Consider the following 25438-nt stretch of genomic DNA (forward strand, 5'->3'; position numbering starts at 1 on the left):
TTTCACAGGATTATAATTTGAGATATTTTCTTGCCTGAAGGGTAAGGAATAGACTAATTTTTTCTCTCTTATGTAACGTGAGAGAATGAGACTAAGGAGATGGAAACTTAGACCACTCAGTACCAAAGGCTGTATAGGAAGGGTTTGAAAGAATGGAAAGATGGATGAAGGGAGATCGAAATGAAATTAGGCACTAAACAGAGCGGTCTCCTCTACAGTGGTTAAGGCTGCCACCTGGCAACCTTGCAGCTGATAGACACTTAGATGCTTTTTTACCAACCCCCTTACACATCACAACAATTGGGAAATTCTGGAAAAACATATATAAATAAATGATCACCTTGACAAATACTCTAAGAAGGCATAAGAACAATCAACAGGTATCAGTAGATTTGAAGGATCATAGTCCAAACAGTGAAACTATAAAGTAGAATAAGTCACATCAATATCCTATATTTTCGTCGCTTTTAAATAACATAAAAATACCAAAACAACCCGTACGTTAGTTTTCTCTCCCTGTTTTAGGGTAAAATTTCTGGACTCTTGTTCTTATCAATCACTTCACAATCACAATCAGCAGTGCATTTTCAGGATATAATTTAAAGCTGCAGAATCTTGTGCACTAGCGACAATTTATGGTAGCAAAACAGTATATGTAAAGGTAACATCCCAGGTTCAAATCCTGACTGGCGGACCTTTTTGCATGCCACATGCCTCTCTCTCTGGCCTGGTTTTCTGTCTCTCTACTGTCGTCTGTCAAATAAAAGGCACAAAAAAACCTCAAAATACGATTAAAAAAAAAAAAAAAGATCTACTCAATGTTTATTTAGTTTTTTCATCAGATTTGCTTCTAATGCAAAAAAAAAAAAAAACACAGATTATTGACAGACCTTTTCTTTAAGAAGGCATAGGGAATGAATAATGCAGTGATTTAATAATCTTTGTTAGTGCATTCTATTAAATTTTTTATAATACACTAGAGAAAATTTCATCCAGGACATTAGTGACTGTGCAAAATCTCATGACGATCCAATAGTTTTCATATATAGTATGTGTAGGATATTTTAGTGTGCATCATTTGGACTGACCAACCAACAGACAGATTGGCAAACCAACAGTGGCATCCACAAAACAATGGCTAAAAACAGCCTATTTCAAAAGCAACTGGTAGACCAGCTTGGAGCACTGCTCGCTCTCCCCAGGGCTAAAAGCAAATCCAGACATCGGAAGCATTACCACTGAGCATTTCACAGCACTTTGTTTCAAATGTCTCATTTTGGCCGGTTCAGCACAGAGGTCCCACCACATTAAGACGTCTGGCTTTGCACAGACAAATGAAATTACCCCCAGCCTCTAGGTTCCACTATCGCACACACGCCCCAGGATGCACACCAAGATCAGCAGTAGTGTCCCCTATGCTATACAATGGACCAATCCATCACTCCAGGAAATGGGTCCCGTGGACTCATCCATTAGTTAGCAGAATGGGTGTGCAGTGACAGGCCTGTCTTTCCATAGCCTGTAATCCAGAGTTATGGCACAGTGTGTCTGTGTTACTGTTAAATGTAGCACGATATGCCAGCTGTTGCCTGCAGGTTCACATCTGAGGGCAGTTTAGAGCAACACACCATAAGTCACCAACCAAAAGACAGCATATTTAACTTTGCTTATATAAGCAAATATACTGTATGAATTAATGGATTGTTGTCAGAAACATCTTTGGAGAAACACCTGCACATTTACAACAAAATACACTCTTCATGTAGTGGAAGGCTTTAAAAGTGGCTTCTTCATTTATTAAAAAGGCGCTGTAGGAGACCAGGTTAATAAATACTGCATATAGAAATGTGAAGTTAAAAGGCCAAAGATAACTACAAAGGAATGTTTCGTCAATAACAAAACACAGACCCTGCTATCTTCATTAAGAACACAGAACAAGAACTGGCCAAGGAAAAGAAATGAAGCAGAGCGAGATGGTAGTGGCTTATGGGATTTGAAGGTGTCCCTGATGTGTTTGGCCAGAGGAGAACATGGAAACAAGAGGAGCTGTGGAGAAAAAATGCATTGGAGAAAAAGAAATAAAGACTACCTAAAAATCTACTTGCAATCACTTTAAAAGTGTGCACCAGACACTCCCCCTCCTTCTGTCCAGGTGCAGGCATGCAGAGCTGCCTTTTCAACTTTCCAGACTCTTTTGTGTGCCCAGAGAAGAGAAGGAGATTCACTCAAGGTGTGAAGAAAGAAACACCTCATCCTTGACTATTTGATTAACAGATGTCTCCTGTGCCCAAAAAAAAAAAAAAAAATAATAATAATCTGACCCTCCCCATCTTGAACTCCCAAACTGCCTGCTGAAAGAGCAGGTCTGTGTCGCACACTTCTAGGGTTACTTCACAGATCAAACTGGAGAGGAGAGCAGAAAGCCAAGAAATCCACTGAGAGATCAGAAGGAAGAAGGGAGGACAAATAGTGGGAGGACTGGGAAAGAAATAGAGTAAGGAGAAGTAGAGAAAATGGGGACAGCACAGGTCAACAAAGAGGGAAGGAAATGCTATTTTGTAAGGGTACAAAGTGATGAGAGTCATGGCAAATGGGGCAAAAGAGTGAGACAGATGCGGGAAACTGGTGCAGGTTAAGATTAACATCTTCTTTTTAACATTATGTTTAACTGCAGTTATATTTCATTTACTTACCATTTAAGATTGCAACAAGCAGCAATGACTTTGCTCAAAGTTAATGGTCCTTCCTTAATAGTAATCACATTTATTGTTTAAATGCTGTTGTTTTGCATGATTTGTCCCATTACTGCTAACCAATTACAGTACATTAGTAAAGTAAGCAAGCCTTGGAGTTTACAACCATTATACTCCATTATTGTTATTATTATTAATGCATGGTAGAGAGTCGAGAGGCAAATGTCGTTAGTCATTTGTTTTGTTGTCAAAAAAACAATCTGATGACAATAACAAAACATCAATTGTGAATAATATAATGTGATTTTGGTTGTTTCTTGCTATTTGGAAGCAAAAATGCACTCTCTTATAGTTTTGTTACCATGTAGGAATAACTTGATTAAACAATTTCTTCAACTGAAATGCATGAATGCACATTGTCTCTATAAAATGTAGGAAATCAGTCCAAAAGCTTCTGAAAATGTTTTCGGAAATGGCTGGTAGTAATGTGAACAATATGTGGTTTCTACTTAGGGTTAAAACATGGAAAGCCACTGGCCTGGTCCTATAAAACATGAAAAAGAGCTCAGGTGGTACACTGAAGAGCTCCAGGTTGGAGGGGGATTATCCTGCAGACACTTAGTCCCCTCGGCACTACTTCCAACATAGACCAATGGCCAATGCAACTTCCTACTACTATACCCCATAAACAAACAATGCAGTTAACTCAAGTCAAGCTGAAAATCCTCCAGTGCCACTTAATCGGGGTCAAGAGGCATACACTAGTCATAATTTTTACCAAGCACCTATGACAGTTATATGGCTGTCTAGTTTGGCTGTACTGCAAGTGGAACTAGCAGTTTAATTACTTTGCTTCACATTTCTTTAGGCAGACACAGCCTATAGGGTTAGAGTTGCATGAAAGGAATAAAACAATTAGATTTATGATCATGGGAAAATTATATTTCAAAGCTGGAGAAGTATAAAAACTATTTTGGCAATAAAAACAAGGCAGCAGTACATAAAGAGTTTGTGTTATCCAGCTTGAAAAAGTAATAAACAAGTAAACTGGTAACAGTGCAATGAAATGTGCTGAGAAACACGTGTTGTATGTGTAAGGAATTATCAGAGCTCAGTGGGTGTGAGCCAGTCGTCTCTTTCCCTCTCACAAGGAACAGCAAACACACATTACTGAATAGTGTTCTGCCTCAACTTCAGTTTAATTTTAAAATTAGAAAAAAAAGGAGACAATGATAATTAATTTGTGCTGCACTGAATAGACATCCTTATGCCATTGATTCAACAATACAAGCATTTATACAAAATACACATCACCTACAGAAAAGGCCCATTTCAACTCTTTTTTTCTAAACAACATGCATGGCACTGTTGCTCTCTCAGGGATGTCAGACATCTCTGCATTTGGGCACACTGCAAACACAGTGCTCTGATTACAAGTCCAGCCAGTCTTGTGGAACTCATACACCTCGGCTTCAAAGAGCCAAAGGAAATGCCGTGCCCTTCCTGTCACTCCCAGTCGGAACCAAATGACGTGGTCTAGATGCAATGATGAGATTATACATCAAAAATGTAAAAAAAATTAAAAAAAACATTGTATGAGCTAAGGCAGACAAAAAGACACAAATGCACACAAACACACGCACACACACACACAGTGATTGAGCATTTATACAGAGTGGAAACAGACATGACATTAGCCCGCCCCCCCTGTTTTTAGAGACACCTCTTTATCCCTTATCCATTCAACTCTATCAATGTTTAACCATACTGTATTTTTCTTCCTTTGCCGTACTGTCTCCTCAATGACTTAAAAGTTGTGCTAATGACTTGGGGAGCAGTTAACATTGCAGTGTTTCCACACTGCTCTTTTTGCTTGGTTTGTCACAGGAACAGACAGAAACAGAACAATAAATAAGTTTACAGATAGTCAAAGGAGAACATATTGCTTGGCATACACATTATGCCTGTTGCATCTGTTGAAAACTTTGACTGCTAAAGAAGAATTATACTGATTATTACAGATTGATGCGCTCATTTTTAAACAAAATACAATTATTATGCAAACTCCTACTAACTGCTGACTGGTTTCATGCCTATAATAATGTGTTTGTGAGTGAATCAGAAAGCCCTGTGTGCACACTATATGTGGCGCAGTCCTTTAATGCAGACCTGCCCTTATTTGACTTCTTAATCTTTGGTTTCCTGCCCTCCCTTTTCATTTCTCAGTATAAAAACTTTACACCACTGTGATTCCTCGCCTGCTTGGCCGCTGCCCTCCCTTCTCTGTCTATATCACTCTACAACAGTTTCATGCCTCCTTGCCACAGCTCTCTGGTCCATAGCACTCCACTCCTGCTGTTTCCACTGGGGCCCTGCACAAAAACTGCACTTGGCCTGGTCCCAAAGACTGGGGCCCACATACCCCCAATCTCTAGATTAAATAGCGCCAGTCTCTGAAGTCCTTCCAGGGGCTAATGGCTTTTGTTGCTGGGAATAATCCACACATCCTCTCCCACATCCTGGGGGTCTGCTGGCCTGTCGTGAACCCCGTCTTGCCCTTTTCTCTCCATCTTAATCTACGCTTCGATTTTTGTCGACCTCCTTGCTTTCATATGGCACAACCCTGTGGCTCAGTGCAGTGGAATGCAAGACCAAACCACCCGCATTGAGGGGAGGATACAGTGAGTTGACACTGGATTGAGAACCATGAAGAGTTTTATAGGGAGTCCGTGCAGGTGCTGGCTGAAGCTAATGAAGGCCCTAAATCTCTTCTCTGTCATCTGCAGCTATCTGGAGTCTAAGCAGCAGGAGCAAGAAGTATAAGTGCCTGGGAGCTATTCTTATAAAGGGAAAGAAAACAACTGTCAGGCAACAACCACAGAAGAACAGCCTTTGTATTAGCACTTGATGTCCATTCAAAATAAATACAGCAAGGAGACAGATTTTTACAAAAAAGGGGGAAAGACTTTTCATAGATCAAAGAGCGCTCTGTATTTTGTAGTCAAGTAGTCAAAATAAATATGCAAAGTTGAGAACTATGTCCAGACTGTGACCCTTTTCTAACCCTCTGTCCTTCAAAATATTTTTGATTGAGACCACTCCTGGCTATAACGTCAGAAGTGTACGCAGAATACATATTCAGGTATGAGCTCATATCCTGTCTGGGGGACTTTTCTTCAGGGAGGCCATCAGGGGAGATGAGAAAGGCAGAGAAAGAGAGAGAGACAGAGACTGTGGTCTCAGACCGCAGACACTGGCACAACGTTCACTGAGAAGTCTAATCAGTTTACTTTATCAACACAGCCAGGCACTGATGGTCTTTATTTTGTTCCAATTTTAAAGTCATTCATATGGCTACTGGATTTCAGTCATAGACATACCATATGCTAGCTGAAAGCACAGTTTCACAAAGAAAATAATAAAACTTGATTTTCAGAGGAACTACTGTAGAATGCTAGAGGCCAGAGTGAGGAGTGATTTACCGTACAGACAAGTTGAGAAATCAGAAAAGGACGGCAAACAAGAAGGTTTGACAACCAAGAAATATCATAAGAGCAAAGATAAAAACAGAAAGTCAGGAGATAGGAGGAGAGAAAAAGACAGTGGAGGGTGAAAGGGAAAGGCGAGAGAAGCAAGAAACACAGTTTCACAGAACAGCAGAATGACAATCAAGAGTAAAGTAGCAGAAGTGGGACTAGAAGTAAATATGGGAAAAGAGCAGGAGAGGAAAGAGGCTAAAGAGGGGAGGGTGCATCTGAGGGTGAGTATGAAACAAAGACACACATAAAGGAGAATTATCTAAATTCCATAGGACAGTGAATCTGTCATCCAGTGGCTTTGCGCCCACCCATCTGCCCTCAGACCTCCACTGAAACTGCACACAAACATACTGTACATGCATAAATGCACACAGACCTACTGTAGAGCCTGTAGACCACCTGAAACCTCTGCTGGCAAAAAAAAAAGAAACATAAAAAGATATAACACTGCATACTATTGACTGACTTGCTGAGTCAATAAAGCTGTGAACAGAGAAGAGTTTACCTCGTTCTCTCATCAAGAGGGTCAAGGTTTAGTGTTAGTGTCCGTTTTGTAGGAAAAACTAGTTAAACAATAAGATAATTCTCCTGTGTTTGGTGGAAACAATGGAGAAATGAAAATAAGTCTGAGAGTTTCAATTTAATGGTGAAATTTTAAAAAATTAAAAAATGCAACAGGCTAGGATCGTCACTGACTCTATGTGGTAGGAATTCATTAAAGGACTGAATCATTTTTTAAAAAACCATTAAGGGATAAGGAAAGAGAGCTGTTTAGAATTGAAAAGGGGATGAAAGAAAATAGAGGTGGTGTGTTTTGGCAAAGGGATGACGGAAGGGAGGAGACGCATTTTGGAACAGGGATGATAAAAATTTAAGGAATAAAAACAATGAAAGATAGAGGGTTAACTCAGGATAATTAAATACCAAAAGAGCAAGGAAAAAAAATTCAAGTAGAGGCCTGCTGAAAGGTGGGAGGTAGTTTGTTTAGCTTCCAGCTCTTGTATTAACATTTTGTATTAACATTTTATCCAGCTTCAAACTAATGCTTTTTTATTTTACTTGTATTCTAAAAAAAAAAAAGTGTCAGCTTTCAGTGTCAAGCTCACAACTACAACATCCTTTTATAAGCACTGCAGATAAACTAGCAGTTTAGACAATAAGTCTCATAAACCACCTTTGCTGGGGAAAAGTGGACATGACAAGTGATTGTACAGTTGGGTCCAAACATTTGCATCCCCTTATTTTAAAATGGCAAAAGATAATATTTAATGCACAATTAGCTAGTACAAATGTCCCTTCATCAGAAATGAATGTTAATGTTTTAATTAATTCATCAAAGGCAAACTTTTGCAACAATTATATTCATTATTTTAACAACAACTTTTTCAATTCACTCCTTAACCATTTTTGTTTCTTCTGATGAAGGAACATTAGTTGTAGCTGAATGTGTATTAATATGTCAATAAAACGGGGTGTAAACTTAACCCTAACATAATTGATATTGTGTCAATTGTGTGCAACTTAACTGTCAAAAAAATGGTTCTGCATTCACCTAGAGGACAGAAAAAACCCTAATCCATAGTCGTAGAACTTTAATGTGGCAATGGTTGACACAATTGGTTAGAAGGTGATGCTTGGATTGTAGTACAGACCCAGACTCATGGATAATTACAACCTCTGAAATTCTGTAGGGAGCATTTCTGCATCTTTATACTCATTGCTTTGGTTTTACTGCTGTCAACAGCCTCTGTCATCAGAATAGTCTCCAAACACAGCGAGCACCATTTTCAGTGAGCAAAGATCTTAAAAACAAGCTGTTAAAAAAACTGCCCAGCATCAAACAGAAAACACACTAATTTAGCTAGAAGGTGGTGAACATAATGGAGCATTTCACAGTTAGGAGCTAGTTACAACCGTTAGGAGCTGCAGACCAACACAAAGATAAAGGGAGAGGAAAAACTGGAAAGTATGTGCATCAAGGCTTTGAGCCAGATCCATATAATGGCAATTGTTTGTCTTATCAAGTTAGAAACAGATAGTGTCAAAGTATTTGCTGCTAAATAAATAAATGATACATTTTAAACTTCTGTTTGTCTTCATAACTCCCCTATTCTATTTAGCCCCACCTACACCACTATTTTATAAAAGACCTGACATAAAGTAGATGTCATTACCTGGCCATGCCCAGACTGGAAAACCCTGCTGGTACGATAAGAACATCAAGGCGGGAAAAGGGATGGACCCCCAGAACAGCATGGGCTGCAGCCAAACATCGGGGCAACAGCTTGAGGACTCCAATCTGCAAAGGAAAAGCAAAACGTTTCTGAAAACCACTGATGATTATACCATTTTTACTTGAATTAGATAGTGTAGACTGATACAAATGGGAAGATATAAAAAGGTATGTGAGTGCAGTATTTGCTTTTCCACATAATTTAAGCAAGTTTATAATGGTTTGGCAGAAAATATCAAGACATCTAAGACAACTGTTTGTTCTCAAAATTGTTTTGCGACTCATCTAAAAGGAATCATCCACTCAGAACTCAGTGAATGGGCAAAAGCCATTGACTTAATTCATTTTCTTTCAGTTAGAAGTTTCCCATTTTGATTATGAGGAATGTTTTAAGTGGCCCTCATGGGAGTAAAGTGTCATCATTTTACCAGTCTGCCAAGAGATGACATTTAAAAACCTCTGGCATACTGACACAAACATTAAATGATCCTAACTTCCTCTTCTAATCAAATAAAATATAATTAGCTTAAGTCTCAAAGGCTCTTTGTCAAAACTCCACCTGGGCTTTGTGCATCAAGCAGACAGGGGCAAACACACGGTGTGGAATCACCCGCTGGGATCTAGCCTCACGCTCAGCAAATCGGCAAGGGTAGTCACCATGGGAACAAGAGATGCCGTCATTCACCATGCCTGAATAATCAGTTACAGAGAACCCCTCATCCTCAAGGGAAGAGTAACAGAAAGCAGAGTCTGAGCGGGTGGTCTGACCTCCGCTGTAACAGATTGAAATAGGGAAGAAAAGTTTAATCCAAGGTTAATAAGAACAATTTAATGAATTTTAGTCATTCATAGAATATACAGCACAGTTCTTCAGTTAGTGAACCAAATATGGCACAATGTATTCTGTCTTCCTTTGGTTTCAGGAAATGAAAACCAATAGAAATATGGAAAATATACGTCACAAAGAAAAACCATAGTGACCCCAAAAATATGCAAGTGCCCACATGCAGTCTCATTCACTCTAAATTCAACATCCAACACTAATTCCATCCTCGGCATCAGAACTGTTCCAAAATTTTCTAGCATCATCCAAGTTTCTTTCCAGCCATTCACTGAAAATAAAGGCCTTCCTTGTAGAGAGAGATTCCTGGGGCCTACAGCAGGCTACGGCTGGACGGCTGCTGGAGAAAAAACCATAAAGCGAGGAGGAGGAGGAGGATTACTGGAAACCATTGGCAGGGCTTCCAAACTGCTGGCCAGTGAAGAGGGAGACCCCAGTCCAACCTTGCCCTGATCACGACAAGCCAGCTCTCTTAAGTGCACCAGCCTGCCCTCTGTATCCTGTACCTCTATAAATGTTATGTCAGCTTTACGATTTTTTTCCAAAGATAATTTGTGCTGGGCATTGAACCCAATGTACTACAGTGGAAGCTTTAATGTACCTGTCATAAAAACTGATTGAGTGTGGCAGCCTAATTTCACCTGCACAATTTTTGGTAGGGCAAAAGGAAAGATTTACCATGGAATGCTGAAGGGCCAGACTTTGGTTAATAACAATCTGGAAAACAGGAGGTCTTACAAGCATAAAAGAGCACAGGAAAAATAATAAAATACCTGCCAGTCTGGAGTGGAGAACCTTTTACTACTTCACTGAAGGAGCTTCCAAGTCCAGACAAAAGCCCAAGCTCAGTCCAGTGTCCAAGCCCAGGTCTGGGCATGGCCATCTTACCACAGTCTGTCCTGTTCCTCACACTTCTTTCAAACTCTGCAGGAATTTCTGCTGTGACTTGGCTCCAGTGGCCCACTGCCAAGGTGAAAGTAGAAGCTGGCATGGGCATAGTGACGTAGTAACTCCAGACTGAGAATACTGCAGACAGTTAAGGAAGGAGAAGGAAAAAAAAGGAATGGAGGGAATAAAAAGTATGACAGTGAAGTTTAAATGACAAAAAGAAGAATGGAGAAAGAAATTATGTACAATTGTGCTGAACTGCCATTTTGTTGCACTTCACTAGTCAGCCTAATGTTGTGTTCATTGGATACATTTTTTGTTTTTGATTTCAGATGACACAAAAATATAAAAAAAAATTGAAACAAGTTTAATAACTTGTTACTCCTTACATTAAACACCCTGTACAGCTGCATTAATCTCATGCACGCTTGCATAATAGTCTGCTTTAATGTTCTCTAACCCTAACCCAGTATATATTTTTCCTATATCATGGCTAAAACCATATCTAGGGTTAATACTAATAATGCTTAATAGTATTCAAATGTATTATTTTCACTTCCTTGCAGATTTCTCTATAATCAAAGATTATTACTTTCTTAATAGACGCAGTTGTGCAAAAACATTCCCTAAATGCACTGAAACTGGCTTCCCTATTTAGACCACAAAATATTTGACGTAAACAAGCTTACAATGGCAGCTTTCAATACCACAAACACACTTACTCAAAGTAGTGAGGTCCGATGCCCACCCCTACTGACAATTCTATACAATTTACTAAACAAAAAAACAATAAGCTGCATTTTCAAATCGAGGGACTAAATAGATATATTGTACCAAACGAAAGCTCTTTGAGACAAATCTGTGGTTTGGGGGCATTTTAATAAAATCTGGCTGCCACAAAAGCTTTGTGAAATAACAACGTACGCGTGTCCCCGTCTTCAATAGGTACAGCCTGCTCCTCCCCACTCATCAAAACCACACACTCACAGGGGGCCCGTACTGTTGCCTGCCATGTTGACATGGCAACAGGCGGCTCCTGGCAGGGGAAGAGGGCTCGGTTGTTGATGGGAGAACCGGCAGTGTAAACACACACCCTGGAAGGGTAAACAATGGTAAACTATAAACAACCCTCTTTTCAATGCTCAAAGGATGCACACACAGAACAGAAAATAACAGCCCGAGGCATGTTTTTGTTGAATTAATGAATCAGTATTATTCTATTCTAACACAGCAAGCTCAGAAAATTACAGTGTAATCCAAGTAGCAGAAATCAGAGCAGATGTGCTGCCAGTTGCCAATTTAAAACAAAGGAGTGTACTCATACACTTAAACATGCTGAGACAAACCTTTTGTCCTGGTCTTTGGTCCACCTCACAGAGCCTCCCGTTGGCCTAGTCTCATAGCAGATCCTAACAGCACGAGGGAACTGCTGAGGGGAAGCAATCCCCTTCTTCCTTACTTGTAGACTCCATCGATCTCTATGAAACTGGAGTGAGCTGCCATCCTGGGGACCAGGGGCACGGCTACAGAGCAAAAAGAACTGGTGCTTCTGCCTCCATCGACTAGAAGGCATGGAGATTAATTTCTGTATAAATGCTGCATTCTGGTCCACTGAACTCACCCCTGAACTATCAGATGCAAACTCCATATGGTGGCTAGACATGACTGACACTGAAGTGACATCCACCTCTTCAATGTTTATCACAGCAAGGTCACAGCAGTCCAGCACCAAGGTAAAATCACAATCACTGGTGGTTTCCCATAAAAGTGAAGATTGAGTATCATCGTCTTCAGCCTTTGATCCAATCCCAGCTTTATCACACACCATCTCCATATTTGCAGTAGTCTTTCCAAGTCCTTTTGTAATATCCTCCACAGTCCCATCTTCTTCACCCTGAGCGTTAACTCCAGAGCAAGGCTCCAGAAAAAGAACAACACTACCACTAATGACCTTCCTGTCAAAATGAACGGTCAAGTCTAGCACATAATGTCTGACAAGTATGTTGTTAGTATTGGCTCGGAGTGGAAGGTCGTTCGTGTTGGGATTTATTTCTAGGTCTGGTTCCATGTCTCAAAAATGGTATCAAAGTTAAACAGAGGATAACTAAAGCTAGGAGCAGAGAAAAAAAAGAAATTTTTTTTTGTTAAACATTTATTTATCATTAGAGAATTGACTTAGTGTGTGTTTATGTATGTTTCATTGAAATCTATTGATTGATAGGCTCTGGTTACATGTGGGCTGAATGACTTTAGTGTGTGAAAAGTGTCACGGCCTGTGTGAATGCTGTATGTTACTCACATTCATACTTGTCAAACTCTGCTCATAAATTCCACAAATGTTTCCAAACAGGAAAATATATCACATTTGATTTGTGTTAATGAAGCAGTAAAACCAAACCTTCCTAACCCAGTGCCAGGAACAGCTAACTTGTCAACAGTAGCCTGTAGTAAAGCTCTCCTGCTGTATAGAAGTGTTTTACTGTCACAATCCTTGTAGCCTGATCGGGGGTTGAAGCAGACTTGGCAAAACAGAGATGCAATTACCAACTTGGGATGTGCAGGAGTATATTCATAAAGTTAAGAGCACAAAAAAACATACAGCAACTGCAAAGGTCAGAATATATTTACCATCTCTGGCCTCTGGTTCTAACAGGTACAAACTCCCCTCTGATTATATTACTAAACATTTGCTGTTACCACATTATGGAAATTTCAAAAGGTGTGCTAATAAACATAGATTAAATAGATTGATTGTGTAAAAATGTCCTTGCAGGTCAAACAGCTGAAAGCTTGGCTTTCATTCATGCGAAAGTCTGACCAGAGAGAACCGTTAGCCTTAGTTTCCAAAATTATTTTAAAATAAAAACACCTAGACACACACTGAGGTTGACAGTTCAGTGACACGTCGTGACTCATTAGACAACTTAAATAACAGTCGCCCTCTTCCACTAATGCTTATTGCTTAAACTTTTCGGGGACATTGAAGCTAACAGGCAATTTCGGAGAGAGTTTCGGCTAAGTTCACGTCACAAGACTCTGCGGTGAAAACTACACTAGCAATGCCACAAGAACTCCCTAACTTCACTGTAATTGCAATAATATTTAAATAAGTAACTCTCAACATGTCGCTAAACATTACAAATGCTGGTCTCTTTTAAATGAATACAGAAACAAACCTGTATCCGGCATGGCGAAGTCGCATGGTGATGTCGTCACATACACGCGACAGCAGCAGATTGTAGTTCTTTTTCTCGATTCTTTGCTCGTTTTAAACGCGCTTTGTAGTTGGATAACTCGAATAAAATTTTTATAGTGGGAAAAGAACTAACATTAATTGTATTAATTTTTTAAAATCCACATAAATAAATTGTATTTATCACACTGTTTGGGAAATCACTGGTATAATTGTTAATGTAATAAAAGTATTATAATAAATACTGTAGAGTTATGTCATTATGTAAGTACTGACTTGTGTCTGCAAATATTAGACACTAATTGTCAACAAGCAACTAATATAATCACTGTTGACAAAAATATGCATAGCCTACTAAGTTATCTTCAGGTGCTTCAGCATTGTAAGTTAAAAATCCATTTATTAAAATACAACATATAAAAAACAGATCAACATAATTCTCCAGTGGTTGAATGCTACAAACTTAACATCAACTTTCAGCAATATACAGCATGTTTCAAAAAGAGGTATACATTATAATTAATACTTGCAGTTAATGAGCATGCTGTGCAACCTTTTTCTTTCTCATAAATAACATGTACCTAAAAATGGAGCATTATTCAAATAAGAACTAATGGTGCATATAATAATGTATACCCACCTTTGAAATGCTGATCACATTTACATTTCTGAAATACAGTATGAGCTTCAAATGACACCATTGAAACGAGCAGTTTCGTGGATATCAAATACAATTCTGTCATAATTTAACACTCCAAAGCAGTTGGGGTTTTCTGCTGGAATGTATTCTGACATATGGAATAAACATAACTCATACTGCAAATCAGAGTTGTTTGGAGGGACTTTCAAAATATTGCATTTCTCAGCTTCTAAGTAAATAGGGAAGGAATTCAATTTGGCACTGTATGTATCATAGGACGTGGTCTATTTACAAACAGGTACTGAAACTACTGGAACAAACTGTACACTGAGTTTATTACAGAACACTGAGTCACTGTATTCTGACTCCTTTCCAAACAATATTATTATTGCTATTATACATCTAAAAATAAATTTCCATAAAATAAATGCAAAATAGTTTTCATACATTTGTAAACATCCTTGTAATTATATGATGTAATACCGCTACTTTTGTCACTAAAAGAGATTGTTTCTATTAGTGACTGTCTTGCGAAGTCACATCAGTTAACTCTTTAATAAATTAAAATCTGCTATTAGCTACATTACATACTGTACTGTAGCCAGGTACTATAAGCCCACCAATAATAACACAAGAATGACCTTGAGGGTTAACACAGGAAATTGTATGTTGTCATCAAGTGCATAAAAAACTGCCCTAACAGGCACGTCATGCATGGATGCCCAGAGTGGAATTTCAGAGGCCCTTTAGCACATAACAGAATTATTTATCATCACTGAGCACAAAGTGGCTTCAGTATGGCACCAACATCTTCAAATCCAAACATAGTCTAAATAAACTCATATCCAATCACACATACACACAGGACACAATGATTATTGACCCAGAAAATAGGTCCTGAGTCAGCAAAGACCTCAGAGAACAAGTTTTGTCTGCTTCTTTACCAAACCAGAGGAAATGTTTGCAGCATTATTAGGACTTGCATTTGACTTTAAAAAAAAAAAAAAAAAAAAAAGGGAAACCAACAGAGCTAAAGTGTCTGAAGATTTTACAGGGACATGTTCAAAAGTCTACACTTGCTAGAAATTCATGGCCCGTATTTTCATGTACTCACTCTCCTTCTGTAACAAACAACAATGAAATCATACAAATGGATACAGTACAGCCATTAATAAACACTGCCCCACTGTTGAGAAACTGTGAGCCCTCCATTGTGGACACAATGTACTGCTCCCACGCAGAGGAGTGCAAGAGTATCACAGCAGTTCCCTTCCTAGTTTTCCTCCTCTTTCGTCTTATCTTCTCCCGTCCTTTCTCAGCTTGTGTGACAGCCTCCCCTTCCTCTCAGTAGCGCACTTTCTCACATGATTCGTGACATCTCAGGAGTTTTCCTCTTGAGTTCTGCGGAAACTTAGACGTTTGAAGGAATCCCTGTGAGAGGGGCAGCGCAGGGAATGATGATGTTAAAGATGATGATGAGAGGGAGAAGAAGAAGTCAGATGGTTCCATGAAAAAGGCATGAAAATAGGAAATTTTGTATCAATTTCTCTCTCTTTACAGCAGATTTAAAAGCCCCCCCACCCCCGTTTGCAGGAAAGAAACATTTTTTGTACTTAGTCACTCAGCCATTGTGAAGCCTTATCAAGACTGTAGTGTCAGAAATGGGTCATACACAAGATTTAGATTTAAATAATGTTATACCAATATTGGCTATGCTTTTTTTAAATTGAAATTAGGCCAATAAACTAACAGATTATTTCACGTCTTTACATTCCATTCACGCTGAAAAATATTCAAAACCTTTTGGCACATTTTACAATGTTGTAAATGGATGGTAAATTAAAATGGAAGAGTCAATCTATACACAGTAGACAAAGGGAAATTAATTTATTAAACCTGAGCGCTAATTCCTGCCAAAATAGCATCTACAAAGTACAGATTTAAGGGTCAGAATGCCTAATGTAAAGAAGAAATTCCAGGCTATGATTTTTCAAACAATTGAAATTTTATGATTTACCTTTGTCATTATGGGTTACAGTGAACAAATTTACGCACAAACATTGGAAGTGTTTTAATTTTTAACATATATTTCCAACAAAGTAAAATGTCCAAAAAGTGAAACATTTGAATAATTTAATTACTGTAAGTAATGTATAGTAGATCTCTAACAACAATTTACATATATTTAAAGTAAATCATACTTTTTGCTTGTCCTAATATCAGTTGTTAGGTTAAGGTTATTTCTATCAAGAATGCACAACTGATTTTGGACTCTTTACACACCAGAAGCTCAACCGTAAGCATTGGACATTGTTAGAAGATGTACCAGGATTATCTGAGCAATCATAAAAACACTTAGTGAGCAATCAGCCCACACTAATACAAAAGTGCAATTGGAGAAACTCTCAATCTGTGTACTGTGGCTCTGGCTCAGCTATCAATATTTGTAGAGGTGACACAGACTGTGTGAAAGAATACTGCTCAGTCCCATTTGTTCTTATTTTCCTTTGGCCATAGCAATTAAACAGAGTGATGAAGAAATCAATGATATGGTTTTTTGCAAGTCAGCCTCTCTTGTCAAAACAGTATTGGCTGTATTGGCTGGACTCGGGGGGGTGTATTTACCTGTTCTCCAGGCGAGGTCTGATGATGGGTTTATAGAGCTCAGGGATCTTCCTCTCCAGCATAGGCCTCAGGTTCTCTCTCAGGCGGTTGTAGTTCTTCTTCAGCTCCTGTTGGTACTCTTTCTGGTCTGATGTGATCAGGTGCTTATTCTTCTCCACTGCCTCACCACACCTGCAGGTCAGAGAGCAGAGCAGTATGGAATCAGATTTATAATGCATAGCCTAAGATGAAAATAAAAGTTTAATAAGTGTACTCTGTGACTTTTTTATTGGAATTTACGTAAACATACTGTAAGAACATCTTTAGCAAAGATTCTACACAAACCCCTCTTGCACAAATCCTCTCTCTATCCTCAAGCCTCCAGAAAGGCACTGCATTGTTTCATGCTAGCAACATCCTGTAACCACTTGACATAAACTGAACTCTGTTGCATGCCAGAGCTCTAAATGAGGTAACATTGTATGTATTTAGCTGCAAGGAGCACCTTTATCATTATCAGATACGCAAAAAAAAAACAACTCTGTTATATATTTCCCATAAGCCTGTCCTGAAGCATAGCTAAAAGAGTGGCACACGTAAAAATGCCTTATGATAAAAGGCAGCGCAACAAGCTCTGAGCTAAACACAACGCAGAGGGCAGGTATGGGGCCTGCAAGCAGTCCTCTATCATGACATGTATAATGGCTAACATACAAGGCAGACCGCAGGAAATCAGAGAGATTGGGAGGATTGCAAACACATGTTTCAGTTTATCTCCAAGCTTCTAATGAGGATAATATGGAAACTGCAATGTCATGTAACAGTATACAGTAAATATGCAGAGCAATGAGCATTGATGACAGTTCACGTAAAGGAATTTCCAGGCTACAAAAACATATCTGGCTGGCTGCTTGCTTTGAATATGATGTGCTTATTAAATAAATTGTCCTACAATATTTAAGTATCTAATTTTTATGGCGAACCTCAGAAAACAAAGTTCCTGACTCCTCCCGAATTCATAATTCAAATTTGAGCAAGATGGTTACTCCTGCAAAGATTGTATATATACCCACACATATGTATAAAGTACAAAATGTTGCTATTCCAGTTAAGAAGTCACATAATTTTTTTTATAGCATTGAGTTGTTGAGTGTGAGGCCTGAGGAAGATATTATGTCTGTGATGGGAGAAATTAAGTTCAATAGAGAAAACAATGTGACCAACTTAGACTGCTGTTTTAGTGGGTGGATTTTTTTTAACAACACCACTGTCAAGAAGATTGGCATTCAAAGGGTCCAGTGCCAGCTTGTCTGGATTTAGGAAGAAAAAATAAAGCTTTCTGAAATTACAGTAAATATTTGCCAACCTGCTTGTAGCAATCAAGGCAGCTGCCATGTGACATGAGGGTTAGAAAATGAAAACCACCTTTTGCAGGCAAGCAGCACATGCCCATGAGATGAAAGCAGAGACGTGCACATGCACATACACACACACGCACACACACCAAATGCCCACAGACAGGACACACACCTTCTGCACAAAATCACCATAACAGGCACATTGCTGTAAGAAGGATGGTTTAAATTATTCTCTGAATATTCAAAATATAATGCAACTCTTGGGAACAATAAACCATTGCAATTCCAGAGGAAAAACAGCTTAGTGATATTAGGCGGGAAAATATTTTCCACTTTCATATAGGAAATGGGGAAATTAAAAAACATCTCCTGTCACAGTGGATAACATTAATTAACATTTCACCTACCAGTTTAGTTCCTCGAACTATACTCTTTTTTTTTTGTAGTTTAGTGGCAATTGTCACTTCTATCTTTGCAACTTGACTGAAACTCTCGCTTAAACAGCAGGATATCAGTCTCCATTAGTTACAGTTGTCTATGGTGCTCTTTTATCATCCCACATTGACATCAGTAACGGTGTGTGTACACACAGCAACCTGGAGAAGACTTTCACTCCTTCAAAGTCAAGTTCCACAAAGATAATGCATTATCAATTCAGAAAAAGCTTTCAACTATTGTTGTATACTTCCCCCTACTGAGCCAGCACCAGCCAGTGGTAACAATAAAGAGAAATACACCTACAAATTTAAATAAAGTTATCAAACTCCTTTAACTTTATGACTTACCATGAATAAACTTTTTTCTGGTATTTGTTTTTTCCACATTTTTGCCTTACTTTGGAGCAGCGTGTTGTCGGTAGTTGGAGTTCCTTTGATCGTATCTTACCTCATTATAAACTCCTTGAAACACAGGCGCAGTTTATTGTGATGACGGAAGAGTTTTGGGTCCGCTGGGATCTCATTCAGGAAGACCTGGGCCACCTCTAATGGACCCTACAACAGGGGGCGGAGAGAGGAGGAAAGGGACAAAAACAAGGAGACAGAGTTAGGGAGACAAAGAACAAGAAAGTGAAAACAGAGTGGAGGAAGGAAAGAGAGGAGGTAAGAGAGGAAGCGTTTGAGAGTGTATAAACAATGGAGGAAAAAGAATGCCGTCATTCACACAGGGGGAAATGACTTGCTAAGTGAATGCCTAATGCGGCTAATGGCCGAGATGCTGAACTAGAACATGAGCAAAAGAGCAGATCAGAGAAGGAGTCGTGATTATCCTCCTGCATGGCTAATGTCACAACTAACCTCGCATACACCCACCATTTGGCTCCCATTTGCCCAGTACGAGATCTTGTTATCCTAACGTATATTCATCATAAAACCACCGCCTGCATTACGACAGGCACAGTCAAACAGCTCTGATTAGCATCGTAAACGCATCAGGCCTGGGCCTCAGTCCTCAGTCTGAGCTGCGGACCCACACACAGAAACTGAGGCTCCTGTGCTGATTACAGTCAGGAGTTATATGTTTACGGAGCTGCTGGGAATTAGTGCATGTATACAACCATCATGTCGGAGCGAGGGACCTGTCAGATTAGACGCTGGAAGATAAAGCATAAGGGGAGGGAGTGGAGACGGAGCTTGCTTCATCATTACACCAACATTCACCGTGCTGGCAGGACCTGGAAGCGATCAGATCAAAGAGACCTCCAGTTCAGCATGCCGTGCAGCAGAAACATGAAAGGAAGAGGGGCCATGAATTGACATTTTAACTAAATCAGGGGAAAAGCAAAGGAGGGATTAAGGTTATGGATGGGGTGAAGGCTTTGATGTGTGATCACTGTCATGTCTCCCACCTGCACTCGGTGACTACAATGGAAACTGTAAATGTGATAAGCTAAATAAGAGGTAAATTATTCTGATTTATTTTTGCCATGCACATTAAGGAGGAACTTGGGACAAAAGGGCTATGTATGACACAATCATTTCAGGAGAACAGAGACCATTTGGTTAAACATGAAGTAAGTGATCTTTTTCAGCTATAACAGGAGGAGACACACAGTAGTACAAAAAAGGAGGCTGTGACTTCATTCACAAAAACGTGTTCAAGCATTACCTGGTTAACAGTGGCTCCCACAGAGCCTTGTAGCAGCATCTGCAGCATCTTAGCATCAGGCTGCTCTCTATGTGTGGCAACTGCTAGTTCTCTAGTCTTCTTCTGCATGTCCTCTATGGCCACCTCAATAGGGGTCAAGTCAAACTGGACACAAAGGAAATAAGATTGTAATAATGTGCAGTATTGTTGCAATCATCACATAACGCATGTTACAATTTGCCAGGTGTTAATCTGCACAGTGAATTTACATACCTCTTCTTTCTGGATGACGTTGAGGCGAGTCTTGACATAGGGAAAGGCATGCATGGTAGTGAGAATGGTCTTTCTCTTGAATTGCTCGTAGAGTTCACCCCGCGGCCGTCCGCTTTTGGTGAAGGGCGTGGTATACATGAAGCGCCGCAGGTTAAAGTTCTTCTCAAAGTTTGTCAGCCGGTCTTTCATCTCATAGTCATCAAAATAGGGCTCCACAAAAGTGATCTGGATATATGCCTGGAAAGAAGTCATGCTTTATTCATAAAACCACACTGTCACTGTGATAAAAATTCAGTGCTTTAAGCTTCGGTGTTTTCATCTGTTTATTTATCTTGCCCACAGCCACACAGTGCACAGTGCTGCCTTCCCTAACAGCCTTAGCTGCAGCCTGCAGGGAGGATGCTGAAGGAAGACCATGTCTATTCAAACTCTCCTGGACTCATTCTTGCATTCCCACCCTCTGGACTAATCTTTTTTAGGACATTTGGTATTCATTTTTGGATTGCATAATGTTTTAAGCTAAAAAAAAATGTTCACTTCCTCTGACAGTCTCCTATAATACATTTTCTAATGTATTATAGATGTTTTATGCTTATTATACATTTCCATGTTCTATAGATATGACTTCTAGATTGGGAAAACATGTACATTGCATCGTATCTGTTTATAATGTAATTGTGTTTGACATTTTCTGCCAGTTAAAATAATGCCATTTTGTTGTAGCTCCACATACTATGTATTTTGCCATACAAGCTACACATACAAAAAAGATCTGCTGTTTTCTAATTTCTTAAATGTTCTTATCAACATAACGTTTGCATAACGCAAAGATTAGAATGCGTTGATGATTGGTTATAAGCAACCATTAGTGCTTTTAGTTGCGGTACAAACATGTCGCAGCCATCAATGATGTGACCTTAAATTCACTTACCTTGTTTGGGTTGAGTTGTTTTCTGTCCACTGGTGTAGAGTCCTTGATCATCACCAATGTGTCTTCCCCGAAACACTGACTGTAGAAGTTCTAGGTGTTGGAGAAATTGGTAAAAATTACTACACACCATTGCTCATAAAATGCTCTTTCATTGTTTCTATGCAACTATCATACAGATTTAAATGGCATTTGACACTATTTATTAAGCAATAGAATAATAAAAGAACGCGTGAAATTGAATACATTTCTATAACGAACTGATTCACTGACCTAAACAGTTCAAGATCGATGCTGACAGTGAATTGCTCCTCATGACAATATTTATTCTTTTCAGTTTGTAAAGGATCAAACCAAGAACTGATTATGATTCTTGCCTTCAGCCATCCTGTTCACTAAGTTTCCCAGTCATTATCAGAGTCCACCAGTCCAGGCAGGCACCGCTTTCACTCCACAGTAATTACACATTAATTCACGGCATGCAAATTAGCACACATACAATTTTCTTCCCTTACCTCTAGCCTGTGTGATATCTCGGGCAGATGTGTGATCCCTGGCTCCTTGTAAATGAATTCCCTTTCATCCAGGTCGCCGAACTTGGCCCCATAAAAACCCACCCGGAAATAGGTTCCAAACATTCTCTTATGGCCCTGGAGGGAAACGATTTTAAAAGTAACCTATAATCACTTTGACATGAGGAACATTTTATTTCTTATAATGTTAATAAACCTTTCTTTATTGTGACCAACACTTTTATGGCTTTTTAAGAAAAATTATACTGTGGCTATAAATGCAATTTGAAAAAAAACCCCAACTATAACTATATTATGAATTGTCTTTAAGGATCTTAGTAACCTATAGTCATTTAAAATAAACAGATTCTACTTTTCCATTGTGCAAAATAGATTATTTTTTCTTCTTTAACCTTAATACATAATACATTAATAAGCTCTTGACAGTGCCAGATGCTGTATTTGTTACCTTCTGAATGATGTTATCAAAGGCTCTCTGGAGTTTGTCATGAGTGGATGCCAGTTTTCTGAAATCTCTGTGAGCCTCTAGAACTGGTATAATGATCTTATAGACCTCATTCACTGCCTCATAGAGACCCCCCTGATGAGACAGCCATAGGTGCTGGTTAGCATGAGTGCATATATACAGAAGTAATATTTGCATTCAACACAAAACAATATCTGTGCAGCTTTATTGTCTCACATTACTGAACAGCTCAGCAGCCTGCTCGAGCAATCCCACCAGACCACTCTCAGTGAAGTAGCGTCCAGAACACACCCCATCTTCATCTGGGGACAGGATGTCATCAGACACTGCCGACTCCTCCAGCACATTGGGGGAGATGTTCTGAGAAGAAAAACCAGGCATCTAATCAATCAATTAGCCCCCTTAATCAAATAATCAATCACATGGCTGGTTTTAAAAGGACATGTCCTACAGTGGGAAACGGAACTAATTTGATGACCATCCAATCAATGACCTGCTGACTGCTGCAGGTTAGAGTGTCCTGTACCAGAGCACCACAGAGGGAGTGACACACAGGTCATTGATAAAATGATCATCAACATACTGTTGTAACAGTTTGTTTTCACTTCAGAGGAACAGACCGTTCACATGTTCCCCGAGGAGCACATTTGACTATTTCCCCCCATCATCTTCAAAGACATCATGTTGAGCAGAGCTACCAAAGGACCGTGTTTAGATGTTGACGTTATGAGTGTACAGCTCCACCCTCTGGACAAACAACCAAATTTGGAAGTAATCCATGAGGAAATGTGTAGTTGGTGTTGTGCAGGAGAGGGACTGACTCCGTTCAACAAAACAACCAACAGCCACCACAAATAAGGCAGGCTGTAACTGTTTCAGCCTGAATGTTTGTTTAATATTAGGCACACATATATCTGTGTTGTCTACCTGGAAGGTGACACTGCCAACTGGCAGGTATTTGTGATCCTCCAGCATGCTGAGGTACTCGGCCACCAGGGCAGCAGCATGAACCAGACACATAGCCGACTCAGTGTAACACTTCCTGAGGTTGTGTTTCTCTGCCATATTCTGCAGCCAGGTCAGACGGAGGTCAGGAGATGTCTGATAGCCCTTCGCTATCCTGGGGAGGAGAGGAGAAGAAGGATATTTGATTGTTTTTTTTTTTCATATTTTTTAAAACTCCCAGTTCATTGTCCCTTATACTGGGGAAATTAAAATTGTTATTGAGATTATAATCTAAAAAGTGACTTGGCAGTATGAAAATAAAGGAACAGTACAATAATAAAAACAGGCAACTGTCACACACTGTACAAAACATCCAAATAAATTAGTTTAACAAGATGTTAAACACAGACAGGTTAATTAGAGATAAATTATGTATATTCTCTGTCAGTTATATGGACAAGTATCCAAAAACTAAATGTGTGCATGATGAGATGTAGTGTAGCAGATGTTATTTTCTGAGCAAAAAGTATCAAAAAGCTCCCAGTATATAGAATGCATGTATAATCCTTATTCTAAAATATAAAAATAAATGTAAAACACTGTGAATGAAGTTATTTATAAAGCAGATCAGTCCCTATACTATACTTAAAAATGAAATGAGGCTGGAGACCAAATGTTTTGGAGGTGTAATGTAGGTAAGTTTGCAAAGCCAACAGGTACAGCTGTCAGTCACTCAGCAAGTGAGTGTGATCATAACCCAAACAGGAAGTGTATGATAAATGATACATGTAAGTGACATTGGATTGTGCTGAGGTCAAGTGCCTACATCAACATACAGCACATGTATGCTCTCTTTGTCTGTGCGCTACCACTCGTGTTCTGTCGCACACACACACACACACACACACAAACACAAACACACACACACCCACACACTTTGCATTTGCATTTGCATTTGCATATAGCCGGATCAGGAGACTAAACTGCTACCACATGGTTACCATAGTGAGGACAGCAAATAGGGGCAAAACAGTCCAGACCACAGTGAAATAGAAACCAGCAGCTCAACACAGAGAGAAGCCACAGAGTGGCAAGAAAGAGAAAAGACACGTTCACAGACAGTCACTGAAGACAGACTAAACAAAGACTCTCCCTTTTACGGTATGTAAGATACTTTCTGCTTCTCACCTGTACATGAGGTCCATGAGCATCTCAGGATCCTCCTGGAACTCCCTCATCTTCACTGTGTCTGACAAAATACTGTTAAGATTTCTAAGAAGCTCATCCACCTGAAAATAAAGACAATTAAAAGACGCAATTGTGAGGTAACAATACAATCAATGTCAGCAATATAAAGCCAGGGTTGAGCGGGTGCAGTATTTCATACCTGTGATGGCAGCTGAGTGTTCTGCATTTCGGTGTCCTCTTCTGCGTAGGCCAGGATGGTGCGGAGTGACCGTCGTAAATATTCCTCTTGGAAGTCTGATGACTTGCCTACCAGCGAGGCTAAAGACATGGTGACCTGCATCTTCACTCTCGAGAAGTTCTGACGAAGACAAAAGGAAGTTCAGTTCATGGCAGTGTTTATCAGACAGTGAGAAAAAGAGAACATTTTAATTTGTGACACTTTAAAAATGTCCTGCAATATACATTTCTAAGTTTACTGGTATATTCCTAGTTGTCGTCTAATTTTAATAGGGGTATGCAGTAATATAAGGCAGAACTAATCATTGTACGACTATGAAAAACACGCTCAATTACTCCAAATATCAGTAGGCATTAGGATATACTTGCAAAATCAATACGATTTGAAAATATAAATGTTTACACACTTCATTGTACATACATTGTATGTACAATTAATGCTTTTTCAAATATATGCACATACAAGAAAAACTCATTCAAGATTTCCAAATCTCTTACACAAGTCCAGTAAGCTCTTCATTTTTTTGTCCCTTGTCCCCTCCCTTTCGGTGTCTTTTCTATCCTTCTCATTACCTTTCCGAGATAACAGGTCTGACAAACACTCCTCCATCCTCTACAGCGAGGACTGTGTATGTGTGACAGAGAGTGTGCTGGTGTATGTGTGAAGTCCCATCTATCTTCAGCATGACCAGCTAAGCGGGAAATGATCTCCCATTAGCAGAGACATAATCACCCATGGATCATCTCTGCGGCCCCATTCTGTTCAACTGAGCATGGAGCCAGAGCCTAACCAC

The 25438-nt window shown here is 39.4% G+C and overlaps 2 protein-coding genes across 16 annotated transcripts in view; both read right to left on the reverse strand.

Moving 5' to 3' along the window:
• The window catches only part of aopep (aminopeptidase O (putative)), a 65709-nt gene extending 52291 nt beyond the window's left edge, over positions 1 to 13418 (reverse strand). For 10 of the 11 annotated variants that reach the window (XR_010915533.1, XR_010915532.1, XR_010915537.1 and 7 more), the window contains exons 1-6: positions 13371 to 13418; positions 11541 to 12304; positions 11119 to 11288; positions 10080 to 10332; positions 9025 to 9238; positions 8407 to 8531 (exon numbers count right to left, since the gene is read on the reverse strand). Coding sequence is in view for 5 of the 11 variants with exons in the window: in XM_067520871.1 (XP_067376972.1) it covers positions 8407 to 8531; positions 9025 to 9238; positions 10080 to 10332; positions 11119 to 11288; positions 11541 to 12262 (1484 nt within the window). In the remaining 6 variants the exon portion in view is untranslated. Of the gene's footprint in view, positions 1 to 8406; positions 8532 to 9024; positions 9239 to 10079; positions 10333 to 11118; positions 11289 to 11540; positions 12305 to 13370 lie in introns of those variants that run through there. The other variant, XM_067520874.1, reaches the window with a different exon arrangement.
• Positions 13419 to 13767: 349 nt separating this feature from the next.
• The window catches only part of dock8 (dedicator of cytokinesis 8), a 45758-nt gene continuing 34087 nt past the window's right edge, over positions 13768 to 25438 (reverse strand). For all 5 annotated transcript variants that reach the window (XM_067520092.1, XM_067520094.1, XM_067520091.1 and 2 more), the window contains 12 exons: positions 24607 to 24765; positions 24408 to 24508; positions 23202 to 23394; positions 22491 to 22634; positions 22257 to 22388; positions 21791 to 21925; positions 21279 to 21368; positions 20348 to 20584; positions 20096 to 20239; positions 18875 to 18981; positions 16653 to 16823; positions 13768 to 15458 (listed from right to left, as the gene is read on the reverse strand). In XM_067520092.1, coding sequence (XP_067376193.1) covers positions 15407 to 15458; positions 16653 to 16823; positions 18875 to 18981; positions 20096 to 20239; positions 20348 to 20584; positions 21279 to 21368; positions 21791 to 21925; positions 22257 to 22388; positions 22491 to 22634; positions 23202 to 23394; positions 24408 to 24508; positions 24607 to 24765 — 1665 coding nt within the window. In that variant the 3' untranslated portion in view covers positions 13768 to 15406. The remainder of the gene's footprint in view (positions 15459 to 16652; positions 16824 to 18874; positions 18982 to 20095; positions 20240 to 20347; positions 20585 to 21278; positions 21369 to 21790; positions 21926 to 22256; positions 22389 to 22490; positions 22635 to 23201; positions 23395 to 24407; positions 24509 to 24606; positions 24766 to 25438) is intronic.

This window comes from Channa argus, chromosome 11 (assembly GCF_033026475.1).
Source record: "Channa argus isolate prfri chromosome 11, Channa argus male v1.0, whole genome shotgun sequence".
Taxonomy (NCBI): domain Eukaryota; kingdom Metazoa; phylum Chordata; class Actinopteri; order Anabantiformes; family Channidae; genus Channa; species Channa argus.